General features: G+C 33.7%; 2 protein-coding genes across 4 annotated transcripts in view; one reads left to right on the forward strand and one right to left on the reverse strand.

Annotated features, from left to right (window-relative positions):
* Positions 1-21730, forward strand: part of alpha-Man-Ia (alpha-Mannosidase class I a) — a 33108-nt gene that overhangs the window by 4095 nt on the left and 7283 nt on the right. For 2 of the 3 annotated variants that reach the window (XR_010752502.1, XM_066397631.1), the window contains exon 3: positions 20979-21197. Coding sequence is in view for 2 of the 3 variants with exons in the window: in XM_066397631.1 (XP_066253728.1) it covers positions 20979-21197 (219 nt within the window). In the remaining variant the exon portion in view is untranslated. Of the gene's footprint in view, positions 1-18865; positions 19041-19186; positions 19567-20978; positions 21198-21730 lie in introns of those variants that run through there. The other variant, XM_066397632.1, reaches the window with a different exon arrangement.
* Positions 6724-10814, reverse strand: LOC136413884 (catalase-like). The gene is made up of 9 exons (XM_066397642.1): positions 10623-10814; positions 9434-9705; positions 8354-8409; positions 8025-8218; positions 7828-7963; positions 7572-7771; positions 7279-7521; positions 6988-7224; positions 6724-6935 (listed from the first exon to the last, which is right to left on the reverse strand). Exons 1-9 carry the CDS (start codon positions 10683-10685, stop codon positions 6792-6794), a joined length of 1545 nt encoding a protein of 514 aa, XP_066253739.1. The 5' UTR covers positions 10686-10814; the 3' UTR covers positions 6724-6791.

Genomic DNA, 21730 nt, shown 5'->3' on the forward strand with positions numbered 1-21730 from the left:
TTTGCCTGATGCAGCAAATCGTACCAATTGTTTACAAATTTACTGTTATATTTTTCTTTTCAAGTACAAACGGGGATGAAATGCAAACTACACAACAGAATGATTCCCATGACTAATTACGGTTTTGTCTCTTTTCATCATTCATTAAGCACATTTCCTGGGTATGTAACCTTATAGGGATTTTCATCGTTTTCAATCACTCAAATTGAGTCGGGGTGGGGAGGCTTTACAATTTTACCCAACCCTTTAATGACACTTAAAGGCTGTTTGAAAATCAAATCTGGACATAAAGCAAATACCTTGACTTCTGTTCTAGTAATATGATGGCCTAAAATCGAAGTTTTTTTACTAAATAATGAAGCAATTTCTCTGACGAAGTTCAGTGTATAAACAGTATACCACAGCGTAAAGCTTTGAAGAACCCCCAAAATTTCAAATTGTTTACTAGTCCCTTCACACCCACTGCTAAATTTCGATATGTATTGAAGCCCTAGTAAAATACACAGAACACATCTGCAATATTCATTACACTTGGCTTTACAAATCTATTTATTTTTACTTGCAAATTTGCAATACCCGTTGATATTAGTCGAGGTCTGTTAGTCCTATTTAGTATCATTCATAATCCCTGCGCGTAAGTAACTAAAATTGTGAATTGTTCTTCACGTATTTGGAGAAGCTCTCTAACAACCTCTAAACCAACTGCTGAAGCAGCTCCTCTATTCACAATAGTATTTTTCTTCGTGTGTTTACGTCGCTTGCAAGCTTGTTATGTATCAGTCTCTGAAGCTTTGGAGAAGTTTTTGAAGATCAATAAAGTTTTGTTCTTTTCAATAGCCTTTTGAAAATTCTTGTTTATCTCTTTAGGAGCGCCATGTTTGACTAGTAATTTTGTAATTTGCGTAATTTTTTTAATGTCAAAATTGAACTTGGACGTTAATGACTTTTCAGACTTCAATGTTTGAAATTTAGGATTAATTCGGAAAAATGTAGATATAATAACCTGATCGCCTATTGTTACCATAGTCATGCAAAAATATTCGATTAGCAAACCAGAACGATTTATCAGTCTTCTATAAATATTCTTCATTTACGTCATCGCATTATTAACAGTATTTCTCGTGCATTAATGAATTTTTAATAGCGTAATAGCGATCTACTTTCCTATGTTTTGAAACCATGAATACACTTCGTATATTACGAGGATTTTTTGGTTCTTGACCTTCTAATCTAGAATTCTGGCCGTTGCAATTCGACAATGTAGAGCGACTGTTAGATTTTGTTCATGTTTGGTCGGTACAGGTGGCTATTTTAACTGGAACATTTAAGTGTTAATTGGGGCAGATGTTCAAAGGGAATCCGATAAACTCTCGAATAAAACATTTATTTATTTATTTTTTATTTTGATAGTAAAGAAGTCTCGAATTACTTGAAATAAAACACGAAAATTTTAGAAATTTTGCTTGTTCTGATCTTTGAACATCAAATCTGTATCTGCTCCAATTAGGATCCCCCTTTATCCAATTGGGATTTATTTGTCTTCTTTATCTTCAGTAACTTTTATCTGTTTTTCTACTGATCCTCATTGAATTTGGGCGAAAGTTTCGTATAATAGTAAGACTAAGTGTATTTTGGTTATTTCTTTTTTGCATTATTTCATATTTCTGTAATCGTCGTTTGTTCTTTTGATGACACATTAAATTCTACCTCCATCCCTTCTCTTTGAACCTTTTAATCTTTCAGCCTCAATTTCATGGATTCTTTTGAGCCTATGTCAATTTTTATTAAATTATTTAGGCGAACCTATAAATCACTAAATGCCTGTGTCTGCGTACAGAAAAATTTGATTAAAGAAATTTCAACGTCATGCGTATTATTTATTAATGTTTACCTTCCCTTTCTTTGCTTCTTAACATCGCATCAAATTTCAATTTCATTATAATAATATTTTAGAAATACAATCCACAACCTTCAAGAAATAAAAAAAAAAGGTAAAAAAAATGAATTACACCTTTCTCGATTACTGTTAACGATGTTGTGGCGGAAATAATGCACAAAAGTAGGGCGTATCTGTATGCTTTTTGGACTCCATGGTCGTTTAAAGCCAATAGGAATGTTTGTAACTATGAGGACCATTCTGAAACAATACCCTTTGTTGACATGCTGCTTGCTGACATTCCAACCTTTCCATCATTCCCATTCATTTATCAGTGGAAAGCAATAGAGAGAAAGAGAGAGAGATGTGATGACACAACCATAAATATTCTTTTCTATTATCTCAGGTGCATTTGACTGATATGATTATCAAATGTACATTCAATGCTAATTTCAAGTGCTTATAATTAAGGTGTGAATTTTCTTTTTCAACCAAAATTTCTCACACTTTTGTTTTGGCTAATAAAGTATTTAAGCTCCGATTTCAGTTCTCCCGACTGTCAATCCTTCAGACCACCCGGCCTTCAGTTTTATTTTGCCTTTTGCCCATTCTTTGCAACTCAAGTATGCAAATCCTGTATTACTTTTAACATGTGGTTGCACTGCCTGCTGATTTCTTTATAACTGGTTCATCGTCAATGCCCTGTTGGCGGCCCATTCAAATTTAATAAGGGCTATTTCACGTCCAATTAAAATTATTATTTTTATTCCATGCTAATCCTTTTTATCCCGTAATTTCTGTGAAGCCGTTTGCGTGAATAACATTACATGTGTTTGTTTTCTTTATTAACTGTACCTCCTTATGTGAATCAGCAAACATTTGCATGTGTGCCCACTATTATGCTCTCTTTTGAGGCTACACGGTGCGAGTTAGTTACCGTTTTATTTTAGAAATCGGCTTGCGACCTTTGGTTCCATTGCAATGAGCAGTAAGGTTTATTAAAACTTAATACGGAATGCAATTATTTCACACAGATGTGACTTCTCCACCTTTTCTTGAATAGAACACTTTGTGGTTTTTTTTTTTTACTTAAAGTTTCTTTCCGAGATCATTTTAAACTTTCGAATTCTGTATAATCTCTAGTATGCGGTTGGTTTTTCTAACAGAACTTTAACGTTCGTAGAACAAAACATTTTAGGCCAACTTGTTGATAATAACTTATGCGCACAGATGCTTAATGTCCGCCATACAGGGCGCCAAAGTTTCAGTTTTTGTCCTATACTACTAATAATTTTTGGAAGTATTTACCCAAAACTTTTACATTGAAAATTTCCATTTAGGTTTACGTCAATTAGCTCGCTATTTTTTTCTGAAAATTTGAATTTTTTGTTCAATTTCGAAAATGTTCTTTCTCATGAATATCCTACAGCCAAAAAAGTAATGTAAATATTTTTAAAACCGCTGGAGTAAAATTTACGCCCTGTATGTTCGAAACAATGCGTACATGCATATAAATTTATAATGACATTTCAAGCTATCTATAACATCTCGAAGAGTATCAAATACATATTTATGGAGTTTGGTATACACAGGGGCCATATTAAGGCATAATGAGCACTTAATATAATACTTACAAACTTGTTATTATCAAATACCAACATTATATAACTATTCGTTTTATAAATTACTAAATTTGTTTATATGGTGTAGTAATTTCAGGGTTAATTAAGACAAAACCCAATTGCTCTTTAGCTGATAAGTGAATTTTATCTTCATGAGGGCGATCCACGTCTACAATTTACTGCCGTCGATGCCGTCATTTTACCAAATTTACCGATGGACGTGCTTTGTAAAAATTCTCAGCTTTCGACATCTTCGACGAGAATCAGATAGCACCTCCGCCCTGTCTTCCATTGTATGTGATTTGCCTTTTTTATTCACTTATATTCTTATTTCTGTTCCTTTTTCGGACGTTTGCAGCTTTGCAGACGATTCTCCGATACAATGAACCCGTTCGCACACATACCCACTTCCAAAATGGTGCAAACCGCTTCGATTTGGCTTCAGTTTAAAGGCAAACATATTGCAAAATTTTAATTAATAAATTGCTTGCTGCTATTTCTACCAGATTAATTTATTGAATATTCTTATTCTTCATCATATTCATAATATATTGAATTTTCAACCTAAATAACCGGTATAAAAATATATTAAAACATCAAGCCTTATCTCTCCCAGGATAAGACGTTAATTATTGGTTACCTATCAAGATCTTTTAAGAACATGCTCGACCAGATATAAATTTGTTCCTCCATTGGTTTGTTGTTAGACAGCGATAAACATCTCTGTCTTGTTAGTAAGAGCTATTTACTTCTGTTTCATGTCACAAAATATGAAGTTACGAGCAAAATATGCAGATAAAGATTCATTTCTGTTTATTGCATAGGTATGTATATCAAGGTATACATATATATACATACATATACATATATATACATATATATACATATATATACATATATATATATATATATATATATATACACACATATATATACACACATATATATACACACACACACACACACACACAGGTATGTATATCAAGTGTTTCTTTCTGTTTTAAGCGCTATAGGACAAAAATTATCTTATTGATAATACTTTATTAAATTGTTATTAGTAATTATATCGATAAAATATATCCAATTCCCACGTTGCCCATATTTCGATGACACAATGCAATACATCATTAAGGATGGGCATTAACCTCCAATCGATCTCAATTAGATGTCCATCAAGCGAAATGCCGTCAAGCTACGATCGTCAGCACATTTTCTTTGAAAACTTCCGGTTTTTATTTATCCCCGTTGGGCCCAAGGAAACTAACCAACTTTGTGAGTTCTTAATGACACGCCCATAAGGGGTGGAAAGAGGGTTTCTTAATCTTTGTAATGGATGTGTTTGATGACGATATCAGTTTGTCATTTTATTTGACTGTAAGAGCGAATTGTTACACTAGGATTGATATATTGTATAATTCCTCGTGTTTTAACCTCGCGTTGTCCATTGATAATTCGATGATTCTGAAGATATTTTCTTTAGTTTGGGTTGCTTCAATCCCTCTCTTGTTGCTGAAAACGCCCGATATTTTTAAGTCAGGACTGCTCTAAAATTACCAAACGTTCCTTTTCTGTCAAGTTTGTTCGATTTTCGTCCTTGTTCCTACTAAAGAGATTTTCAATATTATAAGTAAACCAGTTGCAATACCTTGAATGATATTCCACCTCTGAAACCGACTGAAATGGTTCTGAATATGCAGAGGATAAATTTTTGAGGTTTTGATGATTCCTTTGATCTGCTGAATTTATCATAGTCCAGAATCTTGGTCGGTAATGCAAGGAATATCGTTAGCATTCATTAAAATTTGCTGTAATTTCTGAAATAAAATTCCTCCTGAAGCCGATTTAAATGTATACATACGGAGGAAACTTGTTAGTGAGTTCATTGAATTTCCTAAAAATGGCTCTACGCCAAAATAATATGCATTTCTCTTGAAGCCATGTAAGTCATGATCCCACATAGCTCTTGACTATTCAGTTTGTCGAATCAATTTAAAAATGAGTATCGACTCAGGTAAATTTGAACCTAAGGTGTTATTGGTCCAATGCTATTCAGACTATGAACCTCTCAACTATTCATTTCGAAATATTCTTTCAATTTCAAAAGCCTTATTACATAAGTTGGTCACTGAATTACTACTGGTTCTCCCATATTTAAGCATATATTAAAAAGAAAGAACTTTAGATTACAGTCTCTACATTTCTGATATTTTAGTAATTTCTAAGTGCCATTTCAAGTATTTATTAAAAAAAAATTAGTTATCTTTGAAGTTTTCAAAAAGCTTGTTTATGTAACTTAATTTTTGCCGTTCTGGTTAATTAAGATTGCTCAAATATCATTTTGGAACGTTCATATTTCTTAAGAATTCGAACAATGCTCACTAGGGTTAATGCGGGTTGACCTAGAACACCCAAAGATTTATAATTCATACCTGTTTAGGTTTTAACAAAATTTCAAAAATATCCCGTGCCAGTGAGTTTGGGTTTCTTTAAAGTTAAATTTCCAAAAATCACGAATCAGATCGGATGAGTTTCTGAAAAATTGACAAATATTTTGGTTCGAGTCAGTTCAGGTTAGTTCAACATTTTCGAAAGTTACGCTCAGTTTTAGTTACTTAAAAAATCCTGATTTTAAAAATTCGGTGAAACAAGAAAAATGCAACCAGTGGTGTCGGGGATGTTCGAAGCGAGGTTTCAATCATTCTTATTAATGGGAAGATTTTGAAATTCTAGAGTTTCTTATTCCCACCTGTAATAAAATTTAATATAAATGATGGAAATTTATGAGATATTCATGCGTTCCACCTTAACCACACTTAGGCCAAGTTGTTAAATGATGGTTTATGCTCAGTTCTACTAAATTTCACCCTTGTATACACGAATGCAAATTAGAAATTTGTTTATGTCAGATTGTTGTTATTATGACAGTGAAACATTTCGTAATGATGACAAAATTTATGAGGATCGGGTTTAGATGAACCAAACTTTAGTGATATTTCAACAAGTCAGCCTTTGTTATCATCAGTCGCCTTATATCAGATTGTTATCTGTAAATTTATGCCAACATTCTGTTAAGTGCAAACAGCAATGACACATGTTTTTATCATTTAAATCTACTTTAATGGGAAATGACAATATACACACAATTATACTAAAAAATATCAGTTTTATGTATGATTCAGTTCCAACCACTTTGATCAATTAGATGATTTAATATAAATTTTTTATATAATCATTAAAAATTGACTTTATTATATTATATTGTTTTTAACAGTGTAGTTATGAAGTATGTTCCTTTATAAGTGCATTACTTTGGCTTCCCCAAAAAGTTGTGCCTTTAATCGAGTCCCTAAATCCTTGCTGACATTGTTGAACATGTCTACAGCTCTCTCTTGTATATGTCTTTTTGCACGTTTTATCGCTCCTGCTAAGTTATTTACCTAAAGTGAAGTCAAATTTTCGTTCTGCTGCACCGAAAACAGCGAATCTTACCAGTCGTTGTTTTGCACCAGTATCAAGAACCTTCTCCCAGAACACTTTGGGCTGCGAATAATTGTCCTCGTCATAAAATTGCGGATAATAGTCTTCATTCCCATCAAAGTGCTCAGCTGAGGCAGTCCCAACTGCTGCAAAATCATCAGGGTTGGGACCCCCGAAGCTGTTAGGGTAGTAGTTTGGAGCTCCACCTTGGTTGAAATAGCACGTAACTCCATCTCTTTGAAAGTTATTCTACAACCATTAAAGATCTGGATTTGGATATCTTAAAGATAATCTGGAACTTACCGTAGAATCCACAGGTCGATTTACGGGTAGTTGCTGAAAGTTGACACCCAAACGGTACCTATGGGCATCTTGATAAGAGTAAAGACGCCCTTGCAAAAGTCTATCAAGAGAACCCCCAATTCCTGGTGTCATATTATTGGGACTAAAAGCCAGCTGTTCAATTTCAGCAAAATAGTTACTGGCATTTCGATTGAGGAAAAGCTTTCCCACTTCAATGAGAGGAAATTCCTTGTGAGGCCACACCTAAAACTCTTTTCATGATTCATTGTCATTAAGAATTTTAGCCAAGTTACTTTAGTTATATCAAAGGGGTTAAATTTCACAGCTTTAGCCTGCTCAGGGGTCATGGTCTGGATGTAAAAAGTCCAGGAAGGAAATGTTTTGTTTGATTCACTAGCTTCAGCGATGGAATTATAAAGGTCCCTAATGTTGTGATCTGGGTCCTCTCCAGCTACCTTTTCAGCCTCAGCTGGATCTTCGTAGTTCTGAATACCTATACAGAATTTGTAGCACCTCTACCACGAATGATATGAATTTAACTTCATCTACCTTGATTGGTCTTATAAATAAATTTACACCACGTAAGTTTTCGGTCTTTATTGATCAGAGAGAAAGTATGCGAGCCATAGCCATGTTGGTGTCTGTACGTTTTGGGTATACCTCGGTCCGAAAATAGAAACATCACCTGTTAAATATTATTCATAAATTTTCAACTGGATCGATCATAGTTTTAATTTTTTATATACCTGATGTACCGACATGGGCGTCAAAGACAGATAATCCCAAAAGGCGTCCCAATCCCTCAAATTTGTAACCGGGTTCCGTTTTTGACTGTGAATGAACATAGGGAAAAGAATTGGGTCCCTCATAAAGAAAATCGGTGTGTTATTTCCGACCAAATCCCATATGCCTTCCTCTGTGTAGAACTTAATTGCAAAGCCTATTAAATAAGGATGGGTTCCTAGTTATTTGGCGTACCTTATCATTAGGGTGTTATTAACGCATTCGAGAGCGTTTGTTTTGAAGGGAAGTACATTCACTCATTACGGAGAATGATTTGGCTGTAATTGCTTACCTCGTGGGTCTCTCACGGTGTCTGCCGAACCCATGTTTCCAGCAACTACAGAAAATCTGAAAATTTTAGTTCATTTAACTAGTTTTCATGGTATCAGCTTAAACTGATAGGTTGACTTGAGATTATGGGTCTTTATCGGCGTACGAAGAAATAAAATAATATGTTTTTCAAATCAGAAAACTCCAAATCAACGATAAAATCAAGATTCCCAGGGGCACACAAAGCAATCAAGATTTTATTTAGAAATTTTATAATTTCGCATCGGAATATGCACTATTTCAAGGTTTTAGACACGCATTAGATTTTAATGTTTACATAAACCAGATTTAATTTTTGCCATTTTGAATATTATCGTGCCATTTTTCGGAAAAAAAAAGTTCTCATCGAAAACATTCTGCAAAGAGATAACTCAATTGGAATAGAATAATTAGATCATGTTCCAAAATGTGAATTTCAGAAATTGTACTGATCAAAGAAATAGTTTGTAATTTTCAATATCTCACGTTTACCGTGCTCTTACCACTCAAAAGGATATTTTGAATTATCAAATAATATCAAAGGTGTTCGAAGAACCCATCTCCGAGTCTCTAATAATTATTGCAATGATTAGAAATTTATAAAGAAATCCATTTTCAGCCGAAGATAATCAAAATTCGACATTGTTCAGCGGTTTTATTGTAAAAACATCTTAAATTCGTTGTCTAATCAAAAACTCCTGAAGTATCTAAAATTGATTACTAGATGAGTCACGTATAAATTTGAAAAAATTCAGTCACTTTAGGGATGTTTAGGTTGGTCGAAACATTTCTGAATAATTTTGAATTTTTAGGTGTTCATGTGTCATTTACTAAGCTCTGAAAAAAGCTATGAAGATTTCATTATTATTTTTTTACAGTCAGAATTTCATTCAATCTGAATTTGAGGACTTCCATTCTTTGGAAATCTGGAAATAAGGTTTCCTATGTCGGGCGAATATATAGGATAGAACGTAGTAACTAAGGATTTGTGAAAACAACTTGAGTAACTTGCCTCTTACTTAAGATTACAGTTTTTCAAAGAATAAAAATAATTACTTTTTACCGTATTGCTATAGGAGTCTTCTTCTGCACCCTCTCAAATACCTTCGACACAGTCAAATCGCTCAGTTCCTTGGTGCATTCAAAGTACCCAAATGCACCCCCTCCCTTGGCGTGCACCACTCTTTCCGGAATCCTCTCTCGGTTAAAATGGCTCAAATGCTCCACCATCTGCGCATCCCTCAGGGGGATCACCCCGTATTTGCCCACCGTCAAGCTGGTCTTGGGGTTCACAATTGGTATTCCAGCGCTGTTGGTTGTGCTTCCAACTTTGTCCTAAAGAATGTGAATGTCTTATTTAATGGTTTCTATTGAGAAGGATTTGTTTTGACTCTTTAGCAATAAAACAGTATGTGGAAATACGAGATTCTTGAAGCGGCAATTTGCAACGATGCGCCATACCGATACATTTGGAGTTCACCGTTCTCTTATTGCATTCTCGGCATGGTCAAGTACAGAGAAGAGTTTTATGGTGTCCATTTACACTTAACGGGTACCACGTTTTGTTTTAAACATCTCATAGGAAAATTTTATTAAAATATTTTGTTTTAAGTGGCAAAAAGTGTCTGGTCACTTTAATTATGTTTATAAGGAAATTTCGTGTTTTTGGACAGATACAGCAAGATTGAATGTAACAAAACTCCCATAGTAAAAGATGAATCTTCTCCCATTATTGCATTCTCGGCATTACTTCATAATGAACTCACGATTTCCCGTAAGGCCCCACCAAGGAACCAATTACTTCGTGGGTTCTTCGTCTTTCAGTGCAGCGTTTTGTCAATTTGGCCGTGCTTGTTTAATCTGCTTACAAAGCATATACATTTTGAATTTTAATGGGGTCTATATCGTACAATTATCTATATTGTACCATTTGCGATTGTGCACTTTATTGCTCGTATCTTTTCAATTGATATTATTAAATGCCTACACATGTGAAAAAAAACATGGTTCAGTGAAAGTCATATCGTGGAAATTGGTTTAGGATTTTCAGCAAAAATGATAAGATATGTGGGCATCCTGTATAAAGATAAAATTGATTTAAAGAAAGCGATAATCCTCTAGTAGGTGTAATGTTTAATACAGGAAATTAGGTAATTATAGCAGCTTTAATTTATAGCATAGGACTAAATCAGATCTATAAAAAATAATCCTAGAAATATCCAATTTAGGGTATTTTAAATGAACAAACAAACCTTATTTTTGGCCTTCCAATCCTCAAGTTGTCTATCAGCAGGTTCCCTGCTTTTGGTATTCATTCTGGATATAAATCACATACAATTACCACTACTATGCTATGCTTTCTACAGCTTATGAATAACTAATTATATAGTTTTCTTCCTGATCTATTTATTTTTTTTCATTCGTATATCTTTATGCACTTTTTGAGGAAGTGGTCACTTGCAACGCGATAAAAGTGCCTTTGTAAATGTTTTCTTAGTGGTTTTATGGTTTTCTGTTTGTCTTGTAACGTCAGGGTCAGTAGATTTTACCTACACATGTGTCTTTAGTTTTATCGTCTACCTTTTATCGATGGGATATAGAGATTGTGTTGCATATTTGAGATCTTCATTAAAATCACAGAGGAGGCTGTTAATAATATAAACTTTAAAAATAAATCAAAAGATAAAAGAATCCAAAAAGAAAATCGTTTTTATTGCTTAACATATGATTACATTTATTCTGAAATTATGGTTCACGAAATCAGATAGAATTTATATCTGCTACCAGTCCATTTTCCGCCATGCTCTTAGGTCTCTGTTTTTACTTTCCAAATTCTCTAGCTTCTCACTTGATATTCATTTCCGGAATGCCGATTGAATGTCCATGTTCTCTTATTCTTGTTATCAACACTGTCATTTTGATTACTGGTGTTGCAAGTTTCCATTTTGTAATTTTATTACTTCATATTTATTCTGCTTACTTTTGCAAAAACGCTAACAATTTCGAACTTAAAATGTGAAGACTGAGCGCTAAAATGCTAACGAAGGAATATTGAGAAAGATACCACGAAACGAATTTGCGAGAAATACATCTAAATAATATTTATATTTCGCAAACTGTAAACTTTATTGTAAAATTACAATGAATGGAATAAAAGTGAAGGGTGACAAAAATTAACAACAATAGGAAATGAAAAATATCGACTGGATCGGTAAAAGGATTATTTTGTGGAAAAAGAAGTTGTAAAGTCTAATAGAACCAGTGTGAAGAGAAATATTCAAGGAGCCAAGCTTTAAAATTTGACTAGAAAATTTGTATAGGTAAAAGATGTATAAAATTGTGGGGATATTGGTTCAAATTAAGATTAAGTTACAAGCTAAAAGGTTGAGTCGTAAAAAATGAGGAACAATGCAGACAAAGAAGGGAAAAAACATGAAAATAAGTTGAAAGGCTCATAAATTTAAACAGAAATTTATCTCAAGGACTCTTTAAGTGTTTGGTCAGCCATACTCGGAAACCGGTGAAGAGTAAATTAGTCGTATTCACAGTCTGCCGACGCCATTTCTACGCTTTGACCACCATGAAACTCGCTCAAGTGTATTTGTGGTTCCCGTCGGAATTATCGAGCCCTTTTTCATTCGTTGAATATGATTAAGAAAGCGAAAAGTTGACAAGAAGTCGCCAATACGGACAAATTACACGACCTGGCCAATAAATCTTAAGCAGGCCGGACGACTTTGGGCGCCAGAGCGGGATCTCGCATCTCTGTAGTGGTACTTTTTCTTTTTAGTTTTTTACCACTTAGGAATGCCTCAAGAATTCGACGTGGTGCTTGGTACGTTCTTTGTTTTAGTACCAGAAGAAACATGAAGGTGTGTGCGGTCAGCTTTAAATGTCAGCCATATTCGTGCCAGACTACAGACTTGTAAACAATAATTAACATTATTAAAGATTTTCAATGACAGGGAAAGAAGTTTCTAGTACCTAAGGGCTATAACTGACCAATCTATGTAATGAAAACATAATGAGAAATCTAAAAGACGCTTTTAAATGAGGCGCCATTTCATTAACAAACAACAAGATACAGACAATAAAAATACAAATCAGCCCATTTTCTTATCCACTACTATGAGTAATATAGCAGAGATCATCAATCATCAATAATTTCAACGTATCTACACAAACAACGTGTCCAAGTTGCAACCACACACGCACGTACATACATATGGCGAAGATGTAGATAACTGATGAAGTAGGTACAAATTTATCGGTTTTATAGTTTGCGTGACTGTTATACACTCATCGGTTCTTTGTAACTGTAAAAGAACTTCATAAAGTATAATTTAATTTATTTTTAGCCCGCTTTTTAACACATTTTCTAATTACCCGTTTGTATATTTTTTCGAGCGATAACAGTTCATTGTCATTTAAAGTATGGTGATTCGATGCACACGACTTGAGAATAAACTACTTCGTTGGACATCGTAAGTTACACAGGAAAATAGGACAAACTACATTTTGATGCTACGTGGTTTCCAAAGCAGGCCATTCTTGGCTTTTCAGAACGATTTTCTGTCCACGATAAGGTTGAAGGTACTCAAATTTCCTTTAAATACCTGTCCGTCAAAGATTCATCGAATTAATCGATCTTTGATATTGGGTGGGGCCATCGAAGTGATATTCAACAAGTTAGTAATTCGAGGGACAATTAAATATCAATATTTGTAATTAACACATATTGTCACCTTAGTACTACAAATAGGTAACTTGAAATTTGACTTTTTGCGAAATGAATTTAGATTTTGCATTCAAAATCAAAAGTATCAAAATCTATCAATAGATATTTATGGCTATTTTGTTTGGCTGGCTATTAAGTATCTTTTTCAAATACAGTTATCATTGCAATTTTTTAAATATAATTTTATACGTTCATAGTTTTAATAACTCAAAGTGAGCAAAATTCAAGTTACCTACTTGCAGCATTAGGGTGACGATGTACAGAGAGAACTGAAAACAACCATTAATTTATTTGTGATGCTTTCCTGTCATGTTTAAGATCAGTTTTGTTCAATTCCTTTTATTGCATTTTACATTATTTTCCTTCATAATGCTGAATTATAGACTCTGCATCAAGATGGTCCTTTAATTTATAATGTGTTGCATTTATTTGTTTTTAGCTATTTCTATTATATCTTTCCTGCGTTTGTTGTGAAAGTTTTGAATGTTTTCTATAATTTTTATGCAAATCTCTTTTTACTTGTTTATCTTGGAACTATAGTTTTCAATTGCGAGTCTTTCAAATTGTTTACTTGTAACATCTTTTCGGTTAAGACTTTTTATCTGTCGCGTCTGGTTTTCTTTCTTACTATTTCTACGTAAATTGCTCATATTACTGATAATTTACTTTGACATTGCCCTTTTGCCTTCTTAATGTTCGTTTTCAGCATTTTTCTTGTAATAAGTCAACGTGAATTTTCCATTTGTCTTTTTCAGCTCCCTGCTAAAATAGTATAAACTCTCATTATGTTTGAATTGCATATTCAGCATTTTCAAATTAGAGTCCTTTTTATAAATATTTATGAAGTACATCACTATCACTCTACTTTACTAGAATGTCTCCAGAATCTAGCGTAATGTCCTATGTACTTCAACACCACACCCCTTTTTTTACTTGACGTTAAGGACATTTCTAACGAACGAACCTTGATACTACGAATAACCATGTGTTTATTATTTGGGTACTAAAATATCCTTATCATTGCATTGCTTGTAAATGAAAACACCAAACAAAATCATGTCATGTCGGAACACGCCACCATAAGCGTGTCCAGAATGACCTGATGCAATATCGCCAAGATAACCCATTGGGATTAGTCGGCAGTTTCGGGTCACCAATCATAAGAAATTGTAGCGAAAACCCCACGAGCAAGGCGCGTGTCTTTGGTGATTATCACCTATCACTATATGTATACTTAAAGATTTACAATATTGTTTTTTATTATTATTGAATTATCTGTAAAAGTGATAAACGTTAAAAATAGCTTTCAAGAAAGAAAACTAATTTAACGTTAAATCGATGTTAACAGTCGCATTCCTGAAGGCGATTCAGGAAGCGATTAGATGGTCACGAACGCTTTATCTTCACTTAGACACGGTTACATGGTACTGGTTATCCTGTAGGTCTGTAGCTTGGGGCAGTTCTAGGTATACGATCTAAAAAGAAGTTGACTTGACGGGTAATGACCAGAACTGAAATGCCATCGCTTTTGTCTTGAGTATAAGTAGATGTCACCGTGCTGAAGTTTGTTGTGTTGTACGGGTTTTTGCGTAGATTTTTTTGCCGAATGTTATTGTTTTTGTATCGTCACTTTCAAATGCTTTTTTATTCGCACTCAAAAGTCGAAATTAATGTACGATCTAACATATGCACAATCCTGAACACATATAAAAAAGACAAAGACGAAATTATAGATGGTTAAGATACACACACCTCATTGCTGCCTATCCTCTGATTATGACGAGATTTCCATTTCTTCGCAAGTTGAATTTCAACTTCTCTTTTTCTTACTTTTACATTTGGTTTTTGTTGTATTTTTGTTTTTCTTTCTTTTCTAAAATTTCTATAGTTTTCATGTATTTTTTCAGCATCCTTCCTTTTGTTGTTATTATGGCAGTTTTGATCTCGGCCTTTCCCCATTTTTAAAAGATTTTCAGATATTCTTTCAATTCCTACTATGATTTTTATAGTACTTATTTGATAACTTTTGGGATTTTCTACCCGATATACAATGTATATTTTCAGTTTCGCCTCTCTTTGTTCGTTTTGTTTTACCTTCGTTACTCTTTGTTTTTCATCCTAGTTGATTCAATTTTTCATGTTTCCACCCGTTCACTTTACCATGATTTTAATGTTTTAATTAATTTTTTTCTCTACAAGTTTTCTATAATTCTGTTATCTACAGTTAAATGAATATAAGGTATTGATAGAGGAACGAATAGAATCGAAATTGGCAGCTCTGTCGTAGGTATTTCTAAGGGCAATTAACCTGCTCTTGCCTCATAAATTTCCGTCCACATTATTTAGCACGCCATATCCGTATGCAAAGCTGGAGCTGAGATAAGACTGGTAGGTGGTAATAAAAAATTAAATAATTCATTCATTAATAATTAATGGCGACCAATTTTGTCGTATTTGCTAATTATTGTTGGCCGCAAATATAGAAGCCGGTACTCGACTGATAATTCCACCGGATGCTATTTTAAAAGCTTCATAAAAGCTTATTATGCAGTCAGCTTTGAATAAAAAAATATTTATTTGAATGACATGTTATTGAACGAATCGGCTTAATTATGATGCCTTAATTTCGTTTTTACATGCTTCCAGATTTGTGCACTTAAAATTCTTAAAAGCAGCATTATTGATACTGTTAAAACCGAGGCAATATGCTATTTTATTTTCAAGGAGATTTATTTTTATTCTTAGCTTTCTCCATTGTTTATTGTTTCAATTTCATGACTCAGTGATCTAATCCTGTATAGTTTTTATTTCATCCAGAAGTGACATCTCATGCAAAGTTAAATTGCATCTGAATCGACAGAACTGTAGTTTTAAAGCGTGTGAAATGTATGGGAATCATTGATCGAGACGATTTCTCGTGGGAATCGAATCGTTTTGGATTAATTAGGATTTGATACTATTAGTAGGTAAACAGTTATTCGATGTACCGCAACAATGAAACATGAAAATAAATACGAGCAATTGAATAGGATCGATAACTTACGTAGGTTTAAAAGCGTATTGTATAATAATTTAGAGATTTAGAGAATTAGGTCTTTCTTTTTTAATCCTACCTATCTTTTGATAATCTCAAATAAACTCCAAGAGTTGTAGAAACTAAAGAAATGGACACACTTTTCTGGCAGGTTTAAGTTTCCTCGAAAATCACATAAACCCCATTGAAAGTAGGATACTTTCATGGAAATTTCGTAGGACAATCCAAAAGATGCTTCAGAAATTGCAAATATCGCACAAATTTTCTAGAAGCTGCAAATATGTTAGGATTCTTCAACGTTTAAATATACTTCTTGAGAAGTAGTCAATTTACTTGTGAAACCTAGGAAACGCTTAATAAATAAGAAAACGATGGAGTGTGTAAGTGTACCAAGTGTATGATTTCCTTAGAAATTATGAAATAAGATAGATCATTGACTAGTTTTTAGATCTTCAACGAAATTATCTTCTAGATAAATGGCGATGAAAGTAGGTGTACCACAATGAACGTCTTATCTAATTCAAAAGAAGGCTAACGTTTCGATACATTCGCAACTTTTACCAAAGCTGCGACGCTATTATTCATTAGTGCCAAAATTAAGCTGTACCAGACATAACACATACCAAAGCATCAGAAAAGTGTGTGTAATCATAATCTTACTGAATTAACGTTTCAAAATTATATATGCAAAGGAATTAACCGCGACAAAGATGATAACACATAGTATGTACATGGCATGTTGAGGACACCAAGAGACGAGCTACAACTCGTTAAATATTAATAATTAATCTGGGCACCAAGGTGGAAAATATTACATGACTGCTAACTTTCATGTCATGTTTTCAATCTGTCTGATGGCTTGAAGTTGCTTTTACTAAACCGAAAATTAAGGATTTTATTTAATTGAATTTGTCTCTGTAATGGAATAAGCAAGAATGGGTTTGTAACTTGAACATTTTCTTCAATTTGCAACAGAATTTATACGGACGTTTTCCCTAACATTCCGGGATATTCGATGGATTAAAGCTGCTTCTACTAACTCCGAGCTAACGGCTTTAATTTAATTCTTGCCGCCCGTAGAATAAACGAGTTAAAATTAAGAATGTGCATTTATAAATAATTGCTTAATAGCAATTTTTTGCATCTAGTTGATGATGACTGATATTATAGGAAAAAAGTTCGTAATATTTTGTAGTCAATTTGACAACTTAGTCACCTTCAGTGACCACTAAACGCGATAATTGCTTCATTTTAACTCGTACAGTTGATGATTGATTAAGAGGAGGAATGTTCGTGTTAATCCTTGCTTTATCAAGCAGTTTTAATAATTGTATCTGAGGTATTAAAAACGATAATAAAAAATCTGCGAAAAAAGAGTCGATTTTAAGGTTATTTTATAAGCAACTAAATTCATAAACAAAATTTGTTTAAGGTTTGATGACTTAAAGCAACTTTTGCTATACCCGAAATAACAAATTTAACTTCATTCACCTGATGATGCATTGCACAAGACTTCAAAATAGGGATGTTCTCTTTTAAAGTGACTTTATAATTAACAAATATTTTTCCATTACAGGATATCGTTAACGACAAAAAAATACTTGAATGGTTTAAGATATTTAAAATTTAATGGCTTAGGGCTAAATTATCAATGTCGTCTTAACTTTATCTACAAAATAATATCGTAAAAACGTTAAAAAAGAGCCTTATTATTGGTCAGTTTTTTCGCTTCTATGAAAACTAGCCAGATGTAAAACTTAACATTAATAATTTAAAGTTAAAGTCGTTTCTGATAACGGAATAAAGGATTTAAAAATAGAAAAGTTCATTTCGGGAATCGCTTACTTTATAATAATTAGTAACTTCATTCCTCCCCTTTTATCACAGTTTATGTGGAAAATATGTTGAAGATTTTCAATTTTTGTTATCGAATTAAATTCCTTTTTAATAAATTCGAAGTAGCTTCAATTTAATTTGTGTTGGAGATGAATTAAATAGGATTTCAATGTACGAATATTTGTTTTAAAGATGACTATCTAGGACATTCTTTCATCGATGTTTTACGGTTGGTCGCTTTTAGTAAGCACCAAATAACGACTTTAAGTTAATTCGGTAGGTAATTTAAATTCATGTCAAGTATTTTTCAAATTTAAATTTCAATGTAACTCATATCTAAAACATTTTTTAAGTTACTGCGATGAAAAAGAAATGACCAAAAGAATTGTTATATTGCCGAATCTCTTTTTTGATCCACGGTATTAAAGTGTATATTTCCGTAACCAAAAACGTGACTAAAGTACCAATTTATCAACATTATAAATGAACCTATGTCACCTTAACAGACCTCTGATATTTACTGCTCCATTTTGGGTATTTAGTTCAAGCAGAAGTGCCTTGACATTTTATCTATCCAATGTATTTACACATCGATTGGAAAATTAATTGGTTTAAACGCTACTGACTTACACCATTGTAAAAGAACCACATATATAGATAAGAGAAGCAATTATTGGGCATCATTTAGCAAAGAGAATGAATCGTGTTTGTGGGTATGTTGAGGTACCTATCAATATGCGTTAAATTTCGTTGTTTATTAATAATTAAGTTATCGGATATTATTATCACTGACTCTCCAGCTGCAGTTTTTAATTCAAAATCCCTTCAATAACATGTGTAATCATTCATTTCGAAAACTCTCTGATAAGCAGATGGCCGGTTCTTTAACATCAACCGACTGTGTGTTCAGTTATTCTTCAATTGGTCGCGGTCTTAAGCGCGTCTTCTATTCCTCGGGAAGAACTTCATTGAGTGAAAGGAGTTTCGAGCAAAATCGCAGAATTACAAAACTTTGAATTTGATTTGGTGCAGTGTTTCAGTGCAAAATGTACAAATTAGGAGGTAATTTGAGAGGATTTTCGACGAGGGTTGATTGAAGAAGATGCCACAACATTTATATTATTTTACCCATCTTCCTTGATTAAGGCATTTTCCTCAAATCACCCCGTCTATCCTCATTTCTCTTCAAATCAACCCCTTGGCAATAGGTGGCATGGCCGGCGTTATGGTCTTGGCCTACACTGCAGTCTACTTAAGCAGGCACTCTAGAGCAACCCCAGAATCACAGGCCAATACCACCACCTTCATTAAAGAATCCCCCCTCATGAAGAAATTAGTCACCGTATCTACGAGCTCCGACACCATCCTGGAAGCTTCTGACAAGTATTCCTCAGTGGTTTTGCATCCCTCTGTGAATATATCTTTGTCTCTAGTAAATAATTCAGACATAGGAGAGATTAATTACGATTCTTGGGAGACCTATAATGGAGATAAAGTTGGAGAAACTACTTCATTGATAACAGAATTGAGTGATACGGGCCTGGCAGCAATTACATTAATTGAGGAAAGAAAACTGAAAGTGAAAGAGGTATTTAATTTGTAATTGATTCTGTAGTTTTTTAAGTGCTTGTTCCTTTTCACTTTCTTGACAGTGGCAACAAATCGTAAACCACTTCAAATGCGCTAAATTACATTAGTTGCGGCAGTTGGTTTCCGTTTCCATTAAATGCCGGGTTTATAAAGTGCTTACTTACTAAATGGCTATTTCAGGTAGAAGAAATGCCTGCGAGAGACATAGAAACTTTCAAAAAAATTCTCGGAAACCCCTTGAAGGTCCTTCAGTATGGGAATGTTAATCGAAGTGTAGCAACTCCATATTGAGCTTTTACATGCTTCTCTTGGGGAAATGTGACTTGGCTGTTTCATGTAATAAAATATAGATAATGAATAATTGTCCATAGAAACTACTTCTTTAACAGCTTTCCCTTAATACTTATCGAGCCCTACCAAAATCTCCTAAATTCAAGGATAACAAAAATACAAACTTTTATTTACGAACAATGCGTCTTTGACCACGCCAATATATGTAGCAATTTTTAATTATAAAATTAGTGAAAACCCATAAAAACGTTTAGCAATTATGTCGAAAAAATAATATCAATTTAAGAACTTTAGCGTCCTGTAGCGGCACAATGAAGCAACATTGGATATAGTCAAATTTGCTTTATTTTTGGTTAACGAATTTTGAGTCAAGCGTTGTACAGTCATCTTGGGATCACCCTGCATATACAATAGGTTTTTTTTTATTCAGCAGTGCTCAGAAAAGTCTCGTAATTTAGATGGAGTATCGTCTACAGACCTTCAAATTCAAGTTTTTGGTGCATTTTGAGCGTCAAGAATTTAGATCTTTGCGTTAAAAATTCGATATCCCGATCCCAGACTTTCTAAATGAGTGAAATCCCAGAATTTTAAATTCTAGAGAGTTGCTGATGATGTTTTGCAAGTATCAAATATAAATGTCCCTTAGGATTTTTCCAGGTTTCTAATCTTCATACAGGTAGGTATTTCAAGTGTTGAGAATTTAATATTCAGGCCTTAAAATTGGTTTTTAACTAAATGTTTAATCTAAAGTTTCACAATGTTAAGTTTTAAAGTATTTCAGATTTAGCTTTCTGAATGATTTTTGAGTGTGTCCAAAGTTTCTAATTCATACATTTCAAATGTTCAAAATTTTAGATTTCCTTGTCAAATATACATGAAGTTTTGAAAATTTACACCTCTAAAATTAAGTGAACTGAAGAACTTTAAGCGAACGTTGGCAATGCTGCACTGTTGCAGACAATTAGAGTGCATGCTGTGTTACCTACATAATTCATTAAATTTCGTTTAGAATCAGAATATTTTTGTCAATTCACTTCGATATTCTACTGGAAAATTTACTTTGCGACAAACTTTAAAGACTTTTTTGCTCCTGTTTACAACTCGTGTTCTCGGTTTCAGATGATGAAGCATGCCTGGGACAACTACGTTCTCTACGCATGGGGCAAAAACGAGCTGCGACCCATTTCCAAGCGTGCACACACTGGAAGTTTATTCGGCAGTCAACCATTGGGAGCTTCGATTCTGGATGGCATAGACACCCTGTATATAATGGGCTTGAACGAAGAGTTTAAGCAGGCGAGAGATTGGGTCGCCAAGGAGCTCGACATCGATGCGGTGGTAAGTGGCCAGTTTTTTGGTAGTTTTAGTTGACCAAACCACGTTCCACGACTTTTAACTAGATGGCTTTTTAACGCTTTACTGAGCAAGTATTTAAAACGCATCCTTTCGATTCGTTCCCAGGTTTCGTTTAAGCGGAAATACATAAATCGGTGAAACGTTACGAGGCGCTTTTTGTGTATTTTGCTATGGTTGTGGCTTAAGGCTGGTTCGGCTTTTTGGCGATAATTTATGGGAGCTTAATCGCTCTGAATGAGACGTAATTTTATTTGCCTTTAAGCTGTAAATGCACGTGGAATTCTGAGTTACTAAGGAATGGCAGGCACGAGATTGTAATCCCTAATATTGGTGGAGATTGAATTTCAATACTCAGATAGTTGCTTACGACAGTAATAGAATTCATGAAGTCATCCGCTTCTCCTCAATAAATCGAAATTCAAGACGTTTTCTTTCTGTTTTACTCCATCTTTGAAATTTGGTCAAATTAAAACGCTAAGAGGCAGGTTCTTGAAACTGAATGTGATTAAGGATTT

The sequence above is a fragment of the Euwallacea similis genome, chromosome 15, assembly GCF_039881205.1.
Source record: "Euwallacea similis isolate ESF13 chromosome 15, ESF131.1, whole genome shotgun sequence".
Lineage (NCBI taxonomy): Eukaryota > Metazoa > Arthropoda > Insecta > Coleoptera > Curculionidae > Euwallacea > Euwallacea similis.